At 33.0% G+C, this 23683-nt stretch overlaps 1 protein-coding gene across 1 annotated transcript in view; it reads right to left on the bottom strand.

Annotated features, from left to right (window-relative positions):
• SEMA3E (sema domain, immunoglobulin domain (Ig), short basic domain, secreted, (semaphorin) 3E) overlaps window positions 1–23683 on the bottom strand; it is a 264619-nt gene that overhangs the window by 16072 nt on the left and 224864 nt on the right. The window contains exons 10-16 of the mRNA XM_008579274.1: window positions 23299–23443; window positions 21054–21276; window positions 17611–17702; window positions 15243–15284; window positions 14036–14202; window positions 9555–9622; window positions 7887–8026 (exon numbers count right to left, since the gene is read on the bottom strand). Coding sequence (XP_008577496.1) covers window positions 7887–8026; window positions 9555–9622; window positions 14036–14202; window positions 15243–15284; window positions 17611–17702; window positions 21054–21276; window positions 23299–23443 — 877 coding nt within the window. The remainder of the gene's footprint in view (window positions 1–7886; window positions 8027–9554; window positions 9623–14035; window positions 14203–15242; window positions 15285–17610; window positions 17703–21053; window positions 21277–23298; window positions 23444–23683) is intronic.

The raw sequence follows: 23683 nt of genomic DNA, 5'->3' as shown, positions 1-23683 counted from the left end.
TGAAAATATAGATAAAAATCACAATAAAGTAAAAAAAAAAGAAAGAAATTTGAGAACATATATGAGATATTCAACAAAGAGTTATAAGCAATAAAAAATATCAAGCAGAAAGTCTGGAATTTAGGAATTCATTCAAAGAAATAAAAAAACACAATCGTGAGCATAAACACAATCTAGAACAAGCAAAACTAGAAGGCAGGCTTTTTGAATTAACATACTTGAACCAAAAAAAAAAAAAGAAAAAAAATTTTAAAAATGAAGAAAACCTGAGAAATCTTTCTGATAACCTTAAGCATACAAACATTCATATTATATGTATACAGGACAGGGAAGAAAAAGGAAAACACATTAAAAACATACTTAGTGAAATCCCAAATACTGGAAGAGGAATGATCTTACAGATTCAAGAAGCTCAAAGATTCTCAAACAGATTAACTCAAAAAGGACCTCCCTAAGACACACTGTAGTCAAATTACCAAAAGTCAAAGACAAAGAAAGAATTCTGAAAACATCAAGAGAAAAGTGTCAAATTATTTTGAGAGAATTCCCATCAGGCTAATAGCAGACTTCTCAACAGAAACCCTACAGGCCAGGAGAGAGTGGGATAACATAATAAACAGCTAAAAGAAAAAAACTGTCAACCAAGAATACTACATCCAGCAAAGCTTTCCTTCAGAAATGAAGGAGAAATAGTATCTTTCCCAGACAAACAAAAACTGCAGGAATTTACTGCTACAAGACCAGCCCTTCAACAAATCCTCATGGGGACCTACATCTATAATCAAAAGAGAGATATATGTCACTGTAAATAACATGAGGAAGAATAAAAACCACTAGTAGAACACATACACAAACGAGAAAGAGAAAGAAAATGTATTTTATCACTGCCGAAAAAACACCTAACATTAAAGATAAACAATAAAAGAGAACAGAAGAAACATAAGAAATATAAAACAACAGAGAAATTAATAAAACGACAGGAATAAGGCAACATTCTTCCCCCTTAGGACCCACCCCTCAACTTCTGTCTGTGATTACATGCTCTCCACGTGCCCGGTCTCTTGCTTCACCCATGACCTGCACATTTTCTTCTTTAGAGCTACTTCTCTTCAATCTACAAATGGTCAAGTCACACTTTTACAAAACACACACACACACACACACAACAAACTTCTTCCTACTCTTGTCTCCCTTTGTCAAGTTCTCATTCAAACCTTTTGTTAGTATATACTAAACTAGCTATTTCTAGTTCAACACAGCTGCATTCATCATTTAACCTATTCTTAGAAGGCTCCTGGCTTAAGCATTCCACTGAACATAGTCTCACCAGAAACTGGGTATTGATTTAATGCGTTATTCAAAAACTACTGTTTATTAATGTATTCTTATTTAATCCCTTTCCCCTGGGTTCTATCACACCACACTCTTTGGCCTTTGTTTCTACTTAAACTGTACTACTCTGGAGGTACTAACTAGCTGTGTACTTTATGCCTGTTACTTAACTTCATCTCCATAATGCACATAATATTAACTACATCACAGAAGTGTTGTAAGTTTTAAATAAGTTACTACCTGTAAAGCACTTAGAATAGCACAGGGCGCATGATAAGCACTCAATTAATATTAACTATAATTATTATTTTTTTCCTATTTTACTTTATCTTTTAGAGTTTGTCTTCTAATTTTTTCTGAAATGTGGGTTTTCCTCCTTGCTTCCAGCATTAATTCAGTTTGCTTCTTATTCACTCGTTCTCCAAGGTAAGCTGTACCAAGGGAGACATCACTGCATACAGCTAAGGGCCCAAATTGAAACCAGACTGGGCTCAAATGCAGACCAAATTCACTGCCTGTTATCATCTTCAAGTAACTCAAACTTTCTGTGCTTCAGTTTCTTTATCTATAAAGTGGGAACAATAAAAGTACTTCATAGAGCTGTTGCAAAGATTAAAAGTATTAATATATGTAAAATGCTTAGAATAGTACTTGGCACACAGTGTTATTTAAGTACTGATTATTGCTATATTATTTGTACTTTTATTATCCCCGTGAATTTAATTACTGCCTCTTTGCTGAAGTTTGTCTGACATGTCATTACAAATCTTTCCATTGGGCTTTGTACTCCAGAATATGTATTTACCAATGGGACCGTTCTATCCGAGTGCTTTACAAGAGCTTCCAATTCAACATGGCCAAGAGTGAACTCAACATTTTCTTCCCAAATCTGCCCCCCCCCATCTCCCTGGTATATTTGAATCATGTTACTGTACCATAAGCCACACAGACATCCCCACAAGAAACATGTGAATCATTTTGACTCCTTCTCTTTTATATTAAATATCAAATCCATTCAATATTGTCACATACAAATTAAAATCTGTTTTCTCCCTTCCTGTCGGGTGCGCTGCCGGCCTGACCTGAACAGTCCTAGCCTCGTTCCTTTCGGTGGGTGAGCAAATGGCCTGGATTCCCCTTTCCCTCCTGTCCCCTTTGGAAGAAGACGGGGGAAGAGAGCCATGAAGAGAGGTGAGCACAACTGCCGGCCCCAAACCAGCCCGGTCAAAGGACACTCAGATGTGGTGGGGGTTCTGTCGAGCAGCAGTTCCGTTTATTATCACACAAGCACTTGCTTTTAAAGGCAAATGGGGAAGGGAGTTTTACATCCTCCAATCAGCTTAAAGGTTACGAGAGCATGCATCCTGTCTCAATGCCTAGCTATTGCAATCACGCAGTGTTCACTAGCGTGGAAGCGCGTATTTGGCCAATAAGGGCTAAGGCAAGGTTCCAGCAGACATCCCCACCCTACTTCCTACCGGCGCCATCTTAGGCTTCCATGTTAATATGCCCTTGTGGGCCCATAATGGTGCTGCTTGTAATGTCACTTAAGGTGGCGTTAGTTTTTAAGGCCCAACACCTTCCTATTACTACTGTTTAGTTTATGTGGCCAAAAATCTTTCATTGACTATTGAAATACCTTCCTACCTGGTCTTTTTGACATCATGCTTATCTCCTAATTGTGTGATAATTTCCAGAATAATCTGACAAAACAGGCAGTCTAAAGAGTTCTCATTGACTTATGGGTAAAATTAAATGGATTCCTTGATCCATCTACTCATTCCTGCATCCTCATTCCCAACCACGATTTACACATACCATATTGTTTCTTATCTCCATGACATCAGCTTACACCACTGTCTCTGCGAGTGACCTTCTACTTGTCCTGTAAGTTGTGGCTCAAATAGTACCGTGAATCTTTTCCCGATTGTCCAGCCTCTTCTACCCAGCCTTTTCACTGCAACAATTTTCTTTTCCCTTGGTTTCAACAGAACTTGTAAGAAATAATATAATGCTCTTTTACATTCCTGCCTTCACTACAAGTCTGTAGTCTGTACAAGAGCTAAGACTATGATTTATTTGTCACATATTAGAGCAGGCTCTGAGCAAATGTTACCAAGTTCAAAATACCAATTGCAGACATTTAAACAGAGAGAAGACAGTAGAAGATTTAAAAAGTATTTCATCTGATATGTTAAACAACCTTCCCATTTCTCAATAATACTGAAAAGTATAGCAAAGTACATTGGTACTATGTGTATGAGGCTATCACTTGCATATCTTTTAGCATTAAGGACACAGGGCACATTAATAGTTGATTTTGTGTCTTTCAACATAAAGATTTATACTGAATACTGTATCCGTAACACCCTAATGACTACATGCTTCCACTCTTATCTTCACCCCCATATACTATATTCTTAATACAATCATCAAAGTGATCTTTCTAAAACCAAATGTTGATCATGCCACACCTCTGCTGAAAAACTACCCAATGGTGTCCTATTTAATTCAGAGCAAAAACCAGAATCCTATGTAACAGCTGAAACACCCTGCATGAACTGGCCCTTTACCTCACCTCTCTGACTCATGGGCTATTAGTCTCCCTGTTGCTCATCCCCTACACTGGCCACCACCCTGACGTTCTTTGAAGGTATCAGGTGCACTGCTACCTCAAGAGCATTTGCTGCATGTGCTGTACCCAATGTCCAGAAAGTTCTTCTCCCATGCTGTCACACAGCCTACTCCTTCATCTTTTTAAGTTCTTTTTCCAAATGTCACCGTCTCGGTGACCTTATTAGTGAGACCATCCATGAACAGCTCTTTAAAATTGCAACCTCTCTATATAAATAATATCTCTTGTATTCTTCTCTTCATTATTATCTTACACATTAAATATTGTTCTTATTTAGTCATTGTTAATATTATTATTATCGTTCCCCATTCTCCAGAATATAAGTTCTGTGAAAGCAAAAGATAGTACGTGCTCAATAAATGAGTTTCAAATGAATGAATAAAATATTCTTTTAGTTAAAACCCAAGAAAATGAGGTAAAGTACCTTGAGCTTTATATCTACACAGGATCAAATGATAGAGTACACTAATTTTGATATAGAAGTCCTCTTCTTCTACCAATAGGCAGAATAGAAACTTGAAAAGGCAACTTGAGAATGGAAATGCATTGCTATAAGCATTGTATACATTGTATAACAATTCATGGTATCAGTGCTTGGAGTGGGAACTGTTTGAATTATGAGTAGGTTCTCAGGCATCTAAATATGAGGGTTACTGCCTTTGTCACCAAGGATGCAGCAACATGCCCCACTCAACGCTGATGAAGAAATAAATATATAAGAATCAGCTGACATCAGAAGCATTGTTCAGAAATTGAATCCCAGAACTTCTTTTATAAACAGTTCTTCATTTGTCCCATGTCACAAAGCATCTGAAACTGTATTTAGAATTCTGATTTCAGAATATTTTGTGGATTATTAGAAAGAACATAAAGACCTGGACCTTAATCTACCTTACTAGCTATGATTAACCAGGAAAGTTATGAAACGTGTCTAGATTACCCCATTTGTAAACCATTTTTTAAAAGATAAATGATATATTTTATAAAATGTACATAGCACAGTCCTTGGTACTAAGACAATGAATAAATGTGAAGCAGTACAGCTTCGGAGTCAGGAATACCTGAGTTTAAACCTCACATTTGCCACTGACTTTGCATATGAGCTATGACTCTCTGAGTTTAAGTTTCTGCAGATTTAAGATGAGGGTAGTTATGTCTAGAATGCATTTGTGAGATCTATGAAGAACATAGTAAGGCACCTATTACAGTTCCTGTGTGCAACAGGTTCACATTAAAAAGCAGTCTCATCTATCAAGTCTATTCTATTATAAATTCTATTTCCCCTCAAGATATCATAATAACTGATGCTATTTATAGCAACTAATATGTTTATATTTAATTTATATTTATAGAAACTAATTATAACATCCTAATTAACAAGGCCGTCAAGCCAAGAATAACATTCTTCCTTATGAAGTACCTAGAAAAGGACACTTTCGATAAATATAGAATTAATAAAATGTATGGAAATTGTATTCCGTGTGTTATATTTAAGGGAACAAGAGACTTTAAAGTGCTTATTAGAGAGAATGCTGCACTTCAGAGTTTAGAAACTAGATAACTGAGTTTCTAGATGCTTTCTAACAATTTAGTTACACAGAGTTTCTAAAGATTAATTTGAGCAAAAATTTTATCCACATGAATATGTTGTTTCTAGGTAACTCCAAAGGGCTGAGTTTGGATTTGAACAGGCAGAAAAAGTTCCAGAATCAAAAATTTCAGTTCCGAAAAGAGAAGATGCATATACTTTATGGTCTGACAAATTAATGACTTGTCATGGTTTGTAGCATCAGTGATGAGCCTTGATAGCCATTGTCAGGAGTTCTCTACAAACATTCCTACAGGAGGTAAGAATTGGACTAGGTGAACTTAAACATCCTTTACAATGTTCTAGATTTGATAAAGAATTGATTTTTTTACATGAGACATATAAATAGCAATAAATGCAAAAAATATATATTTAAATAAAACCCCGGATTCACATGCAAAGTCATTCTGTTTTTTGTTTACTAGGATGCTTCGAAAAGTTCGTGGAAAGATTTGTATTAACTTTCAATTCTATTTTTCCACATACTTTTTGAAGTATCTTCATACATATACATTCAGCCTTTGGTGAAGTCAGCAATTTTGTGTTTTGCTTGTTTTGGATTGTAAATAAATCAATACATGTACTACTATGTCTATAGAAACCATGTGTTTTCTGATTATGATGTAACTTTTAATGCAGAGAGTAAATTCAAAATTTCAAAATTTAGGGAATATCTTAGTCAAACAAATTTGAATGCAGTTGAAAGTAAGGACTAAAAATTATTGAAAAGAAGAAGCAGATTATATCAGCAATACCAGAAAGAAGCCTATAATTGAACATTGATGGATGCAGCATGTCAAAATGATTTGGCAATGAGTTTCAAATGAGGCAGGTTATGGTGAGTTCCAAATTAGAAACAGAACATACTGAATGAAGAAAACCAATGATGAAAGAACTACTTTTCTGTCTTCTGAAGCCATTCGACTGGAGGAATTAGAATATTCTCAGGAACTTTCCTGCTAAGTGAGTTATGACAAAATCTAAAAAGCCATTTCACCTCCAATTTGTGAAATGGAAAATACATCAGTACAAAATCAAAAGTTTAATTCAATGTAATATACTATGACATTTTGGCCATATCTTTATTCTTATGATGTCATGCATTTCTATATTATTTCTAATAAACTTAGTTAAATGCAGGTGCCTTCCTCTCTAGTGGCTATTCTAAGAACCTGGGATTTACTAATTTAATCATCTCCCAGAACGTACTGTATGATTTGGGACCAAACATGTGTTGAATTTTTAGTTTTGCCATAGGCTAGAGACAAAAGGCATAAAAAAGTGCTTCACATTTGGAATCAGCAATTTTGGTTTTCAAGAGCAAATGTTTAGTTTCCAGTGCCCAAATGAGGTGAAGACGTCCATTAATTCACTCTCTATCTGATATGCACATATTAACTCTTCCATGTGCCCTCAGGAAGGTTTCTAGAATTTCTTTCCATACTCAACTTTCAATCGTCCCTTTACCAAGGACCATTTCTCCATTACTCATCAGGATTTATTTCCCTCTGACATATCCAAATTTTCTTCTACTTGCTCTTCTTTATAATTAAGCTTTTGTAAAAATTTAATTCAAAACCCACATCAACATTAATGATCCACCTTCCTGAACTCATTATGCCCTGGACTTCTCCCTATACACAGCCAGGTCCCTCAATTCACATTTGTTAATCTGGTAACTGCATCCAGACTACTCCATACATACCTTAAATGCTGCCTGTCCTCCCAGCTCTAAAAGCAGCCCAAGTCATTCCCCTCCCATTGTTTACATGGTTACAGAAATCTAATCTCCACCACCAAACCTGCTTAAAAGGATGAAACAGCTGACACATTTCCTTTGTTCCCAGTGGACAAGAATCTTTGTGTCAACGTCTCATACATGGTTTAAAAGCTTTATCATGCAACTGGTTTAATGTTGCTGTTGCTGTTGTTATTTTAATTCTATTATTCTTATGTCTAAGATATATGTGCTAAAGGTGACTAATCTTGCTATTTCTTTATAACATTGCCTTGGGTGATGCAGCTTAAGACTTTGAAATCATGACACTAAAATCATGAAGCTATAAATAACCTCTGAATAAAAATTCAGTTTTCAGAATTCTAATTATTGATTTATATATAAAAAATAATTTATTTATATATTTATATAAATATATAGTATATAAAAATCTATATATCTATATATTCAAAAATTTTATATGTATATAAATTACACATAACAAAGCTGACTTTTAAAATAAGACATGTATAATACAACAGTTTCATTTTTAATCATCAAAATAAATCATCTGTTTACTGATTATACACTATATGCATGACACCATGAATTACCTCCTCTTTTCTTGTTTCACGTTCTTTCTGCACAAACCAGATGACTTTTGCTTGTAAAGATCGTGGGGTACATTCTAGCAAAGTACTGTTGTTCTCTATGCCATAAGCCAGTCGCTCTTCAGTCTTATCCAAAGCATCCCCTGCAACAGGAATGTTAACATCAGCCTTGCGACTTTGATTTCACTGGTAAGTGATTTTTAAAAAACGTTATTTATTCAGATCTCGGCAGCGTGATTAACTTGCATTACCTCTTGGTAGTTTTTATGCAGGGTCTTTTAAAGGGGTCATTTAGGGAGAGTAGCATACCAAAATCTAGGCATTAAAAAGGCAAGCAGGCTGTACGGTGGGACAGAAGGAGGGAACTGTGAGTTCCTTTTCAAAGGATGGGATAATCTGGACAGTAAGAAGGAGCATCAACATTAAATTCATGGAAAAACAACGACAACATCTCTTGATAAAGCAGGGAAGAGAAGGTGAGCACAAGCATTCAAGCAAGGCATAGGACCAAATTCATGGTTGCAAACAAAAGCAAAAATCAGAAATCTAGGTGACCTGGCACTACATACACACAAGTGTGAGTGGCATCTTGACAAGGTATTACACATAACCAGGTGTTGAGATCCTGCAGTAAGGAGCATGAAACTGAATTAAGCACTCATTGAACCAGAGTTTCTTAATTATAATCTATGACTTGGAACAGAAAGGCTCTCACTGGACTTGAACTCAACTTTGCATACAGGCAGTGCAGACTTACTCTTTTTTTGTTTTAACCAAGATAAAATAACTAGATCCTGAGTTTTTTTTTTTTTTCCTTTGTCTACATCCTCCTCACCTTTAAAACTGACCCCTAAACTTCCATAAGATTGATGTCCTCCCTTTCTCCTGCCAGTATTCCCAGAGGCTTGAGTCCTGCACTGAATCCTGGGTCAGTGTGTGAACTGATCTCTGGACTGCAATCTCTGGATCTGTGTATAATCCCTGCTGACCTCCCAACAATAGTGCCTCTTCCTCCTGGTACCTCCTGGTAAACTCAGTGACACAAAACACAGCCTCTTCACCAACCACCATTGTAATGTGAAGAATCAAAAGAGCATTTTTCTGTCTTTTTCACTTCTTTATGTTTGCCTAAAACTGAAATTTCCTCTCATCTTTTACCCATCAGAGCAACCACCACCCTTCCTGCACTACCATCTCCAGCTCTAGGCTTATGCTACTCCAGTAAAAGAGTAAATGTTTTTCACTTTATTCTATTCCAGTGCTTAGTAGATGACTTGATACAAGTTACTAATATATCACTCTTGATAGGATCATCATAAGGCATATAACATGGTAAAAATATTTCCAGGTATGAGATGAAGGAAGAAGTCCTACAAATTACTGTAGCATCAACCACCTTAAGTATGCAGTGTTCTTGTTCTAGAATTTCTCTGTTTTGAGGTCAAATAATAAAGCCTAGTTGTACCTAACACTTATTTTTCTAATTATGTAAAGATTATATTTCAAATCTACAAAATGTTAACTACATGGAAGCAAAAAAGAACACTTTCAGTTACATTGCTCTAGTATATATAAATCACAAAGAAGGCAGAAACTATTTTTAAGAAGTTTGCAGTTTCTTTTCAGTGTACACTCTAAGTAATCCATAGCAATTGATTTTTTATGCATTACCAACAAACTGCTGCCCAAAGCACTGCTGAGCTGCATTTCCATGCCGAACATCTTGTCTCCGGAATCTCCTGAAAGAAAATAAATGCATTTAGAAGATATTCAGATTTCAATTTTCCAGACTTTAAAATACAGCCAACTGCATTGAAGATTCAAGTACCATTCTGATACTGAAAAACTTGATGTCATATGAAACAAGTATAAAATCCAAGTTACATAGTTTTCCATATTTCCATTCAATGTTCTTCCGTATTTAAGATCTATATAACATTGTCCTTTAAATGCTTACATAGGTTTGAATTGTAAGTTCCCAGACAATAAGTTAATAAATTTGTCTTTACGTGCTGTTAAAAATCTAATTCAACAAAAAGTCTTTTGGTTTGAAATGAATATCTTGGGGTGGCAAGGGATGTGCACAGATAAAGACAATGGGATTTGAGGTAAAATATTTATTTGAGTACAATGTCATAAAAACTCTATATAATAAAGTGCATGTGAAAGAAGTATTTCAATCCAAATATTTTGTTTTATAGCTATCCTAATCAATTAGCAAAAATATAGTCGCTAATAAAAAGAGATAAATTAATAATACACTAATCTGACTCTTTTATTCAGATATATTTAGAAAGTATATGCTTCTATTCAATATGATCATATATTACACATGTAGAGAGGATGTGTTGCATCTAGAAAGACTCAAAAATATTAGTTCTTTTTCCTTTAATCTGCCTATTAAAATTAGGATCACTTCTAGTATATTTTCATATTTACAGGTTTTTTAGGTATACGACTAAAAAATACAATATTTTATATCCTTGGAAAATATTCCCAGAATATATATCATGTGTTAAATATTTAAGCATCTTCCTGAGGAATTAAACAATGGGAATTAACATTATTAGAACTGAAATTCTAAAATCAAAATCTTTAGTGTACTTAATTCAGATTAGAGACAAAAATATAGGTATTACATAAAGGTGGAAAACACCACTTGCTTCTCTAACTCATAGCACTTCTTCAAGACTGAGGGAAAGACAGAAAGCGAAGTAGAAGTTTTACCCTAGAAGGTGATGGTGATGCTTCTGAAGTGAAAATGAGATGCTTTAATCACATGCAATGATAAATTTTGGAAAAGTGAACCAAATTCCCATGCCGATGCCCCACTAACATTCTGCATGGTCTTATGCATATGTCTTCCTTTTCCTGGCTCTTTGTGTCCTCCTTTGTAAAATAGAATTGGCTAAATATCCCCTAAAATCTATTACATTCTCAATTTTTTTTCATTCTAGGATTTCCTCAGTACCTCTAAATAATGATAATATAATGTTATTTCAAGAGATGAAGTGCTTTCTCACATAGAAATTCAGATCATACCTAACAACTTAATACATATCAAAAAGCTAGTGTAGATGAACATTTCCAGTCACCTATGTGCAAAAGCAGGTTTTGTTTTGTTTTTATTGCTGATTAGAAAACCTTACCTAAAGACCTGGGATTTTAAAGAATTAAGATTAAAACTGTCACATGGATCATTCTACTGAGCTAGGTTGAAAATGCAATTCGCAGAAAAAGTAACAAGCAAAAGTGGAAAGTTTTATGCTTCTACATTATTTTACATTGGCATTACTGTGTTATGTAAGTGATAGCAGCTCTAGAATAGAATTAGACTGCTGCTGTTAATTTCTCACTTTGTTGAATACTGCTTCAGTACTGGAAATCTAAAGACTGTGAGCAATAATGAATAATGGAGCAGTGGTAAAATCAATGAAATGGGTAACAGTTTCCACTTTGCAAAGATGGTTTTGAATCAAGTTATTATACATTGATGCAAGAATAAAGAGAATTGCAATGAGATAATTCTAGATAAGCAATGTGAATGATAAATTGAGTGCAAAAAAATAGTTTAAAATCATAAACATGCACTTAAAAAACAAAGACATCACATCCTCCGGCAAGCTTTTAGTTCATTTTACACTATCAAATACAGTTATCCTTTATTTCAGCGTTAAAAAACCCCAAAACAACAACAACAAAACCATATATTTGGATCAGGAGTTTGAGAAAAGTTGAGCAAAGTTGCCTTTCATTCTCAAAGTTGCATATTTTTCTTACATCTCTAGCCTCTTAGAAACTTTTTAAGAGAACACTGGAAATACCCAGAATACAAGAGCAGGGGGAAGAAAAAGACCTAGCTTTACAAATTGTAGTATGTTTGGAAGACCATTTTAAACAAGTGGTTTGGACTGTGAATTAATGTTTTTTCCCCTGTTGACTCATTTTCACCCTGTGAGCAGAAAAGTGTTTATTTTAATGACCAGTTTTCAATATCTGCTTCTATTCAGGTCTGAAGCAAAAACTATCTGTTATAAAAGCAAACTATTCGCCCTTCATGTGCTGGAACTTATCCAAAAACGTTCTCCCAGGGTGGGTGATGGTTCAAAAGAATTTGACACCACTGAAAGATCTCCATTACATGTCACCGAACTGAGCTAATTCATTTATGAGCACGGCTTCTGACTCTAGCATTTCATTCCTTCCTGTCTTCTATTTTGCCCATTCATTTAACTTTTCCTAAATAACTCTTTTTATCCATCAATCTAAATACATTATCAAACTTGTGTGTTTATAAATATCGCAATATGCACCACACACCAAGAAATATTTAGCAACAGAAACTGCTCTGTTAAAATTTATCATCACTCCTGAATGCCTAATACAAAAACTAGTTATTCAGAAGCATTTGTTGCAAGGGTTGCAAACATTGTGAATACTGCTAATAACAATAAAATAATTAATTTTACTATTTTTGATAAAATTCCCTTTCTGCCCTCAAATCTGCTATTTCACTCCTGATCTTTGGAACAGCATGTTTTTTCCTGAGCATTCTCCGCCTTGGCACAGACAATTAATTCCCTTTAAATGGAATCTCTTTGTATTTCTACCTTCAAAATCGAGCTCAAAAATTGTGTTGTTTTAAGAATTAAATAATCGCGTGTGTTGCATTTAGTTGAGTATCTTATAAATAATAAGTGCTCAGTAGTAAGCTACTACCATCATTATTTACAACTCCATTCTCCACTTTAGGTTCTGAGTTTTTGTAGGCAAGGGGAGTGATTGTTTCTTCATATCCTTTACATATGACAGAGTAATTGGCTTAATAGATGAATAAATAGCTATTCAATATCTTCAAATGATAATATGGTTATTTTCTTCAAGAATTTTTTAAAATCAACAAGTATTTGTACATAATCAATTAATTTGCTCAGTTTTTGAATATAGTTAGTAAATTCATTCAAAAATGTTCTCTCAAATTGGTAAAGGGACACAAAAATGTTTACAATGTATAATGATAAAATAAAAACATAAAAATAAAAATTAATAATAAAAAGAAAAAGAAAAAAGAGAAATGTTCTCTCAGAGTATCATTCATTATTTGCTAATTATACCCTTAATACATACTGGAATGTTAACTGAACAGGTCCAATTTTAAAAAGTTTTGAATTAGTGAAGTTTTTAAAATGAGATGATGCTATATATATGAACCTATGAAAATAACAATTACACTAAGTTGGATTAAATTAGATTCTGAAAAAGGTTTAAAGAAAAGTTGCCTGAAGTGAAGTACTAAGAATTATTGAAAGTAATATAAACTGCTTTTAGTACGAAACTTTTATATAGTTCCATAATTTGCTTTATTTTTTTCTTTGGTCTTCTTATCATGAGAAAAGAAATGCCTATTCTATAATAAATAAATGTATTTTTCCTTATATATTTTAACAAAGTATGTGCAACTTCATATGGCTCAAATGGAGAAATATCCTTTATTCTTCAAAATACTTTCCATACCTCAAGATCCCCTCTTTAAAGAATCCTGGGATTTACCTTCTGTTACAAATGGCAATGACTTCACAGAACTGTAGACACTGGATTTTGAAGGTCTTTAAGTACTCTTCATTTGTGTTGAATTAAATCACACATTTCATTAATTATACAGGTCATGCATTTGCCTGGGAGTTAAAATATTCACTTTCAAAATGAAATAAATGAAGACCAGCTGGTAGAAAGGACATGAGGCAAATGCAGGATGTGTTTTAAAATGTATTTATTTATTTTCCTTTTAAGTCTTCGAATCCCGCATGTGTGGTGACTTGCCTTTTCCACATTTTAAGTTTATCTATCCTCATTTCATGTCTGGAAGCAAAATTTTCAAAAGAGAAAAGAATCGATTCAAACCTATGTGGAAAAATAAAAGTCCAACAGCATGTTCAGCTCCAGTCTCTGTACATAATAATTAATGGAGATATTTTCAAGAAAAGTTTAGGATTTCAAAGCTTATATTATAAACAAAATATGACTGATAATTTATTTAAGTAAAAATAGCATGGTTATTTTCATGGCATGGGTATAAAAAGAAAAAACAAAAAAATCAAAAGATTAGGGTTTTCCTAAACAATGGAGATATTCTATAAAGTATTGTGGCTCACCTTTTTGCATGTGTCCCTGTTGGGTAGTACCGGGAACAGGATATGCCATCCCAGGCACAGTAAGGGTCTCGAGCCAGGCAGCAGTCAGCACAAGCACTTCCATACATGTCACACTGATGGAACCTGACTTGCGCCACGGCAGAAGGAGATCCAATATACAGTTGTTGCTACAGAAATCAGAAAGAGGCCGCTAGCAGAAATGGACAGAACTTTCACTGAGCTAATACATGTAGCTTTTCACATTTATACACAATCGCCTCAGTGAATACTCAAATTACAGCAGTTGCTCCAGAGAGATAATGGAACATTGATACTTTCATTTCTCCAAAATTTGAAATGTTTTTATAGACTTAAATGTAGGAGTACAAAAATTGTTAGACTAAGCATGATTAGAACTCAAGCAGCTGTCTATACTTTTATTCATTATATAAGCAAAAAAAAACTCTTGCATTATCTAATACTATAGGTCTTCCTTTAAATATCAATGGGAACATCCAGTAAAAGACTGAATAAGTAAATAAGTCTCCTATATATTAACATTTAACCTTTAGAAGAGTGGTGTAGATATCTCTAGAATGACTTGAGATAAACTGTAAGATATGTTGTTAAGTAAAAAGGGCAAGTAGCAATGTTTAATATATGTTCCCGTTTGCTTAAACATGAAAGGTTATTTATAAATAAATTTTAGACACTATAAGCAACAACTGTTTCTGGACTTCACACCAAAAATTAAGTCCACTAAGATGGAAAGAGAAATTAGTTTCAGTGCACAAATTTGGATTATCATTATCACCATTCTTTAAAAAAAAATAGTGAAAAATAGGTAGGCAAAAATGCCCTATCATGACGGTAGAAGTAAAACTTCTCTCATCTTTCTTTCTAAAAAAATTGAAGAGGACAACATCTATTAAAAGTAAATCACTACATACTTTTGTCAGAACCAATCAATGGGCATAAAGTTTCAGTCAAGCAAGATGAATCTGCTCTGGATCTGCTGTGTAACACTGTACTTTGTAGTCAACAATAATGTATTATACACTTAATAATTTCTTAAGAGGATAGATCTTATGTTACATGTTCTTACTACAATAAAATAAAATAATAAAAGAAGAAGAGAACTGCAACTTGCTCATATGTAAGCACATGTACTAATGTTTTTATATCTTTTAGCCTTAAATCACATATAGTACACACATACACAACTTACTCTCTTTGAAGAGATCTCCATAGAAATAATAGGGACTGGATCCTGCAATTTAAAAACAAAAATGTTTCCTTTTTAAGGAAGGGAATCTAGAAATATCTACCTTAATATGGTTGTAAATCACCTGAAATCAAATTAGGTATGTGGGTAGTTCTATGCCAAGCAGCCTCTAGCTTTCATTTTAGTAAATAAATATGTAAATACAATTAAATTAAAATATAGCTTTAAAAATATTTCCTAATGGAGTGAAACAGATATGTAGATGAGAAAAAGCAGTGGATAATCTAATCAGCTTACTGTTTTTCTCTGGAATGTAATTTTTGTGTTTGCATTTAAATGTTACTCATTCTTTGGAAACTCAAGTATTTTTAAATAAAATAATGAAGTCAGAATGTTCTTCCTGAACAGTTATATGCAAAACAGTTATGTCTTGAATAGGCATCATTGCTAATGAACTGTGTGATCTTTAATCATTTTAACCCTAGCCTAAACAAAATGCTTTTCAGTTGAAATGATCATGGTGAATCACTATGAACCCAGGATTCTTTCAACAAGAAGACTTAACATCATTTTCTTAGAATTGCAACACAGGAAGGACAACATATAGCTCAACTTTGAGAGGCTATGTATTATTTTAGGCATGTTGATTAAGACTAGGGCATCTCTAAAGAACACAAAAAATTAAGATCAATTCTGCAAGTGGAGAAACACTAGGCATGTGGAATCCACTGTGGGGATAATTACACTTTGAAGAAATATTTTTTAAAAGAGAAAATTTCTCTTAAATTTCTTTTAAAAGAGAAAGAGAGATCTTCTTTTTCAGCAGGATTTTAAAAAAATATTTTAAAGAACCTAACCCTTTATACATTTGTGAATCATTCATTTACTCATTTAGGCAACATCATTTCTTAAGAGTTTATATGAAAAATAAAAAATGAAAAATCGTGGTGGATGCTGTTAATATAAGAGCTTTGGTTCATAAGATTTCCTAACATGAAAGGAAATCTTACATAGAGGCTCAATATGCAAAATAAGCAGAAACATAGCTCCTTTGGTTGAGATAGGAGAGTGATTAGCTTAGGGTGTGGCTCTGGGGACTCTGGTCTCCAGGAAAAACAAGGCAAGATGCACTGCTTTTCATTAATAAAGTCATCATATACATATTCAGTATATACGTATACAACCAATCCTAATTATTCACAGATCCTATATTTGCAAACTTACCTACTTGCTAAAATTAAGTTGTAACCTCAATATCAATACTTGCTGTGTTTTCTATTCCCAGACATATGCATGAACCAAAGAACAAAAATTTGAGTCTAAGAATATGCACATTCCCAACTGAGATCAAAAAAGTTTACACTCTGCCTTCTTGTTTCAGCTTCAGTAAACAAGTGTTATTTTCACGAACTATTTAGTGTCATTCACATTTCTGTGTTGTTTATTGTTTTGCTGTTTAAAATGACCAGCAAAAACAGTGTTGAAGTGCTGTTTAGTGTTCCTAAACTTCAAAAGGTTGTCATGTGCCTTAACATAGAAAAGACTTTCATTAGACAAATTTTATTCAGGCATAAAGTATAGGGCTTTTGGCTGTGAGTTCAGTGTTAATTCATCAGCAACATACACTAAATAAAGTATCTTTAAATAGAAACCCACATAAGAGAAGGTTATGTATTGATCAGTTGACAAAAATGTTATAATCAGAAATTTGCAGGAACTTAACCCTGTAAAGTATTTACCCTAGAAGCAATCATCATTATACACTAATTTATTGTTCACAGTGACTTTAAAGACCATAACTGCTGTGAATAATGAGACCTGACTCATTATTTAATATGTATACATATATACACACACATACATACACATGCATACGTACACATATATATTACATATGTATAGATACATAAAATTGTTTTTGTCGTGTTTAATCTTTAAATTATCATCTTCTATTTTTTAGTAAATTCTCTGTGTAATTAATACACTGTAACAAATAGCAGTATGCTTATCCTGACACAGTGTCTACAATATGAAAGCATATTACTTTTTTGGGTCATTATTGATAGTACATTTGTACAAGGTGTGACTTTGCAATAATGATTCTGGAACTCATGTGGTATAAATGTTATTACTTGATAGTCATAGTTTTTACCTTGACATTCTTTTCATGCTAGGTATATATTGGCTTCTTCATTTTAAAAAGTCTATGACAATCAAATAGATGAATCAGAATTTTAAATCATTCCTCACTTCGGTTTGCTCTGAATTCACCATGCACTAGTTAGAGGAAAAAAAGCTGACATGTATTTCCTACCTACATCTTGTAATTGAATGTAGCTATCAATTTGGGCTGTATTTTTCCCTGAAATACCTTGAATATCTGAAGTTCTTCTAGAATTACTTCTTCCATTGATTCTGTTTCTTGGTTGTAAATTGTGATTACTTTCAGCACAATTCCATTATCTGCAAGAAGGCAAAAGAAGAGAGAAGTTATAATACGGTTTTTAAATAGTTACTAACCGTATAGGGTCTATGAATTCAAATAAGATTTGAAATGTAGATGTGTGAAACATTTTAATCACTGCCAGTTATAAACAATATGACTACTTGCAAATTTTTTTAGTTGCAAATTTTATTAATTAGAAAAAATATTTTTATATGCCGGCCAAAAATTAAGACCAAATAATTTGTATTTTTTTCCAAATAGAATTTCCAAAAATCTAATTATGGGTTCAGAAATCAAAATGTCTTTTGGAATTAATGAAATAGAAGAAAGATGCCAAATTATTCTAGCTTCTTCTGTGATGTATGATGCAAGAAAATGTTTTACTTAAAGCTACATGTGTGGTAAGATACTATACTTTTAATCTTAGGGAACTTTCCAAACAACACACTGGGGAAATCTTACATACATACATATATATATATATATATATATATATATATATATATATGTGGGGTCTTCAAAAAATTTTTGGAAAGATTTGTATTATCTTTTAATTTTATTTTTCCACAAACTTTTTGAAGTACCCTTGTATATCGCAGCTAAATTTATGTTCAAGTTTTACAATATCTTTTTCCTCCTCTTCATTAAAAGTAAATAATATTCTGAGAAAAGCAGAGTTAAGGTACTTATGCCAACTACTGAGATTAACTATTCTAACTACTATCATTTCACTTCACAAAAAGTTTTTTCCAGAAATCACAAGGACGAATAAACACAAATTCTTTTACTTCCTCAATGCTGTCCATTGCTGGCATTGATTGGATTCTCTTACAAAAAAAAAAAAAAAAAAAAATATATATATATATATATGATTCAAAATATATATATGTGTGTGTATTTATATTTTAAGAAGAAGACCAAAAGTATACACCATTGAGGGAAGAGTGTGAGTCCTCCTGTACTAATCATTTAGCTTCCATAATTACCAATTATTTTATGCACTTATATTTATATTTTAAAATTTCATCATATTTTTGTTATTCCTTATATCCCGAGGTTCCACTTGAAAATTTAATAACATTAATTTATCTATACAAATAACTTGGTGTAGTGCTAGAAATAATAATTCCAAGCAAAGTAAGTGCTTTGAAAGTGCCAATTCAAGAGTTCCCATGATATTTGTGAAATTTGTTAAAAAATGATCAAATCTTGTGGTTGGGTAAATAAAAATTGATTATAATTAAACTAATAACTATTACCTATACTGTACACTAACTAAAATAAAAATTATTATCATTTTGAAAACCAAGTATGCATATTAAATATTGCACAATTATTATGTCAGAAAAAAAATGAGGACTAAACTCAAATTACTAATTTGCAAACTACTAATTTTGCAATAGAGACATTATGTGCATTGTACTAAAGCTTGTGTCTGGTAAATATTGAGAGAAATAACTATCATTTGTGGGATTTTCCAATGTTGTACTCATCACACATTATTAACCATGTTCTTTTGTTCTGAAAACCTGTAGTTCAATATGATGATATCTTTGAGTTAAACATGGTTTATAAGACAAATATATACACCTGGTATTTCTCGAATTCTCTCAAATAGCTTTGGTCAATCTGACAAGAAAGTATTTATAAAAAGTTTCTCAGGCTATTATTATATATGTCTTCTGCTTTCCAGGGCATTTTAAAATAACATACATTTATTAATTTTATCAAATATTATTGTTGCTTAAGGAGCTCCTTTTCTTTTTTTAACTCTGTTGGAAGTTACTATGAGTGAATACATAGCCAAGTAATTTTACATTTATTAAAGAAATCCGATGCTTTGATGATCTTAAACCTACAGTTCAGAGTACATTATTAGCACCAACTTCCTAAAACAAACAAATAAAATACAGCCTGTATCAAAGATCAATTTCTAGAAATAAGATGAATATTTCCTTTCTTGAATCTTTCATTTCTTAAAAAGTATTATTGCAGAAGCCCAAGCACCAGTGTTAATATTGGATCCTGATTCCTGATCTGGGTATATGCCAATATCCCTTCAAAATTATGTGTCTATGATTAGTTATGTGTGGTAGAATGCTCACTTTTCTAAAGAGCAACTGCTATAGCAATTACTATGCTGCATAAGAAGAAAGAAAGAAATGATTATTTTAAAGACTTTTTAAATGACTATAGAATTTTTAAGTACTCTATGGAATTTGCTAAATATTACTCTAAATTTTGAAAAATTCCAAGTTCTCTTCCACAGATCTAATGGAAATTATAAATTTATTTAAAAATTTCACTTTTAGCATATTCATTATACTTTGTTAATGCACGATATTATAACTTTGGTGTGAAAGTTTCCTTACATTATGGGTAACATTTGGCTTGTTTGGTACAAATAAGATTCTGATAAGCAGAATCTGATAAGCATTGCTGTGGTTATAGATTTAAGTGAAGTTGTTGTCCCAAGTTGTTTGTAAAATTTTGAGGCCTCACTGAGCAGCCAAAGGCAGTATAGGACTAGGAGACCAACAGGAGAGCCATCTAGCCATGACATCCTCCTTCCACCACAAGAAGTTCTATTTGTAACCAACATTGTTCATTAACATCAATTATTCATTTCTTCAAGTATTCGTTTATTAAATTGCATCAAGTATTGAGCATGTATCAGAAGTTATGTGCAATAACAGCCTCAGATCCTCTCTTGAACTGCTTCACTATTTTTTAGATCTGAAATAAGGATGCCTACATCATTTATTGTCCAAACCGTGACATTTTTGGCAATGCAAGTGGTAATGATAATAATTATTCCCAGACAGTATGCATAGACTATCACTGTTGAAGTCAGATGACGACTTTATTTCAATCTTTCTCATTTTGGATTAGCAGTTTGCAAATGGGCTAATAGTCAACAGGAGATTTGTTGATAGGTACTTGCCTTGGGTTGAATGTCCCCCCAAAACTTAATCCCCACGGCAACTGTTGAGGGTGGGAAAAACCTGAAGAGATGATTAAGTTGATTGTTCAATGGTGGCCAAGAGTGTGGTTCTGAGGGCTTTAAAAGGACAGCACGTGAGGAACTATCTCTCTCTCTCTGCTCCACCATTTTCTGCCATGTGAGACCCCTGGGTCACTGTCATCACCACCAAGGCCTTCACCAACTGTGGAGTCCCTCAGGGACTATGGACTTCCTAGCCTCTGAAACTGTAAGCACTTAATTGGGTTTTCTTTATAAATTACACAGTTCCGTGTATTTTGTTATAAGCAACAGAAATGGATTAATACAGTGATTTTCAAAATATTAAAATGATTTATTTTAAGGGTCAATTTAAATGTCTCTGAGTACTTTGTCATCTCTTTACCTGTCCCAATAAACAAGACATCATATTGACCATCCTCAGCTTCCACTCGATCCACTGCTATTTGTTTCAGGTTATATTTTCCATCTGTTTTTACCAAAATTGGTTTTTTATGGGCAGGTTTTATGGGCTGGTACATTAGTGGGTGGCTTCTCGCAAATCGGATGGCATCGTCAGGGTAGTCTTTGGTGGTTCCGTACCTTCCTCCATTCACTTTGCTGGCACACTGAAATGCAAGAAGATTAGATCATTCGTTTTGCCTTAACCCTAAATAGCAAATTTATAATCAACCACACGAGAATTGGAAAAGTTGAATATGTTTAATTAATCAAGCATTCATTTAGAAATATTTAGTGACCACATATCCTTCGTTACAGAAATGGAGTCTACATTAAAAAATTACAGAGACTAAATTATTTCAAACACGCAGCACTAGAAATATACAGAAAGGAGTGAAATCCCAGAAAAGTGAAGTATATTTAATACAAGGACAGCTTAGATGTGGTAAAAACATTTAACATCATAAATATTCAAATTTTCAAATTATTTTCCCTGTTTCTGAAATTTGTTTCTCATATTGTAAATTAAGTTTTAAAGGTAAAAAAACTATTTTTCATAGAAAAACAAAGTGTCTTTGTTGTGCTCAATCTTGTCTCAAAACTAAGGATCACAACTGCAGGAAATAGCTTTTCAATTATTGGTACTATGTAATTTCATTGGTGATGGTTCCAATTGGCTGACTAGAGAAGTTTAGTGCTATAACATAGACACCTACTCAAATCTTGTCAATGTTAATTACTGAGGGAAAACACAATCCTCCCTGTTTTACTACCATAACATGTATAGATTTAAATTATTTTTGTATGGATTAGACACAATAAATTTGGAAAACCAGAAATGTTTACTATAACATGTCTTAATTCTTATACCACTGACTAAAATTAAATGCAGAATAGCACCTTAAGTTACTTCTTGGAAAATCTTTAATGGTGTTGATTTACACTTACTAATACAAGCTCCCTCATATCGTATATTTTTCTACAGAACCAGCAGCAATTGCAATGATTATGTTGATAAAAATTTTCCACTTTAGAGTATATTTATGGTAGTTTAGTAATCAGATTCTGCAAAGAAGGTTTTGATAATGGTTTGTTTTTAAATGTCAGGCCATATTTCTTAATTTGGCATGAATTTTTCACTTGAGTGTACTTTCATGATATATAATTGGAAACATTTTGGACTAGCTTGGAAGCAGTTCAGTAACCAATCACTTCCTCCAAATCTCATTTAAGACCATGTGGTTTCAAGAAGCATTTCCAGCAAAGCCACAGGAGTGGGTTTTCTTCATTTAAATTGTAAGTTCAATCAATAGAATGAAATAAAATATACTTTATGTCTTACTGAAGGTAATAATTTTAAGCCAGTGAGAAAGAGTGATTGAAATGGTAAAGCCTTACACTTGTTAATGGAGGTTAGGTTTGTTTCCACTTTGGGTTTTGGCTCTGCAAAAACAGTTTCTACTTGACTTGCAAGTAATTGTGGAATCAGCATAGTGATGGGATTTCACCAACTGCTCATAAAAGTGTAGATGTTGACTTGCATGACAAGTTAAATGTTTGCTCTCCATGACTCACATAGCACAGACAATGATCCAACATTTTTCCAAGCTAGTTGCACACAGAATACATGATTCAAAATCATCATCATCATCATCATCATGTCTAGACATGCACGCAATTTAAAGCACAAAAGGTAAAAAAAAAAAAGCACAAAAATTTGAATGAAGTAAGGAGAAAGTTTGGCCTGGGGAACTTAGAGGCTGATCCTGATATGAGAATATAAAAACTTGGTGACATTCTATTGTTTGGAAATTTCATGTGTTGCCAATTTTTCTGAAGAGTCTGGGAGGAATATTATATTCATTTTATCAGATATTTCTGTGTTCATTAGTACCCTTAAAAATAAAATTCCATTTGGTTCTACTTAGTCAAAATGTCAATGATAATATATATTTTAAAATGCTGCTAAAATACATTCATTATAGATTATATTCTTTTCATTAAATAACAAGCATACAACTTGAGATGAGAAGTGATATTTTTTACCATGCAAGTAATCAAGCATACTTTTAGGTGTACAATTCCCTAATTGTTTAATTTCAAAGTCTTGTAAATCATGTGAAACAGTGAACAAAATATTAGCAAAAGAAGTTTAAAAAAATAATACTTCGTTAAATGTCTGAACTTACAGAACCAGGCCTTGGGTAGGGGACTTTTCCTTCATACACTGACCAGTGGTATTCAGGTCCTTCTTTATGTGCATATGGTCCATTAAAGGCTGCCCTTATGCTAGACATATGATAGACACATATAGCATGCCCTCTAAATATATTACTGAAAAATACAAAAAAGATAATTATTATTCTGGAACTAACTAGTCAAACACTCCACTCTACATAGATAAAAAAAAAAAAAATTAAAAATAAAAAACGAAAACTTCTTTTGGATAAAAAAGTTGCAGTTTCTTTAAGCATAGAATATTCTAGAAATATTAACTATTGCAATATTTCAAGTACTGAAACTCCAAAAGTTACCATTTCTTTTTTTTTTTTTTTTTTTTTTTTTTTTTTTTCC

Source organism: Galeopterus variegatus, unplaced genomic scaffold (genome assembly GCF_000696425.1).
Source record: "Galeopterus variegatus unplaced genomic scaffold, G_variegatus-3.0.2 Scaffold0, whole genome shotgun sequence".
Lineage (NCBI taxonomy): Eukaryota > Metazoa > Chordata > Mammalia > Dermoptera > Cynocephalidae > Galeopterus > Galeopterus variegatus.
The sequence above is the reverse complement of the archived record's forward strand: the minus strand, read 5'-3'. Positions and strand labels throughout refer to the sequence as shown.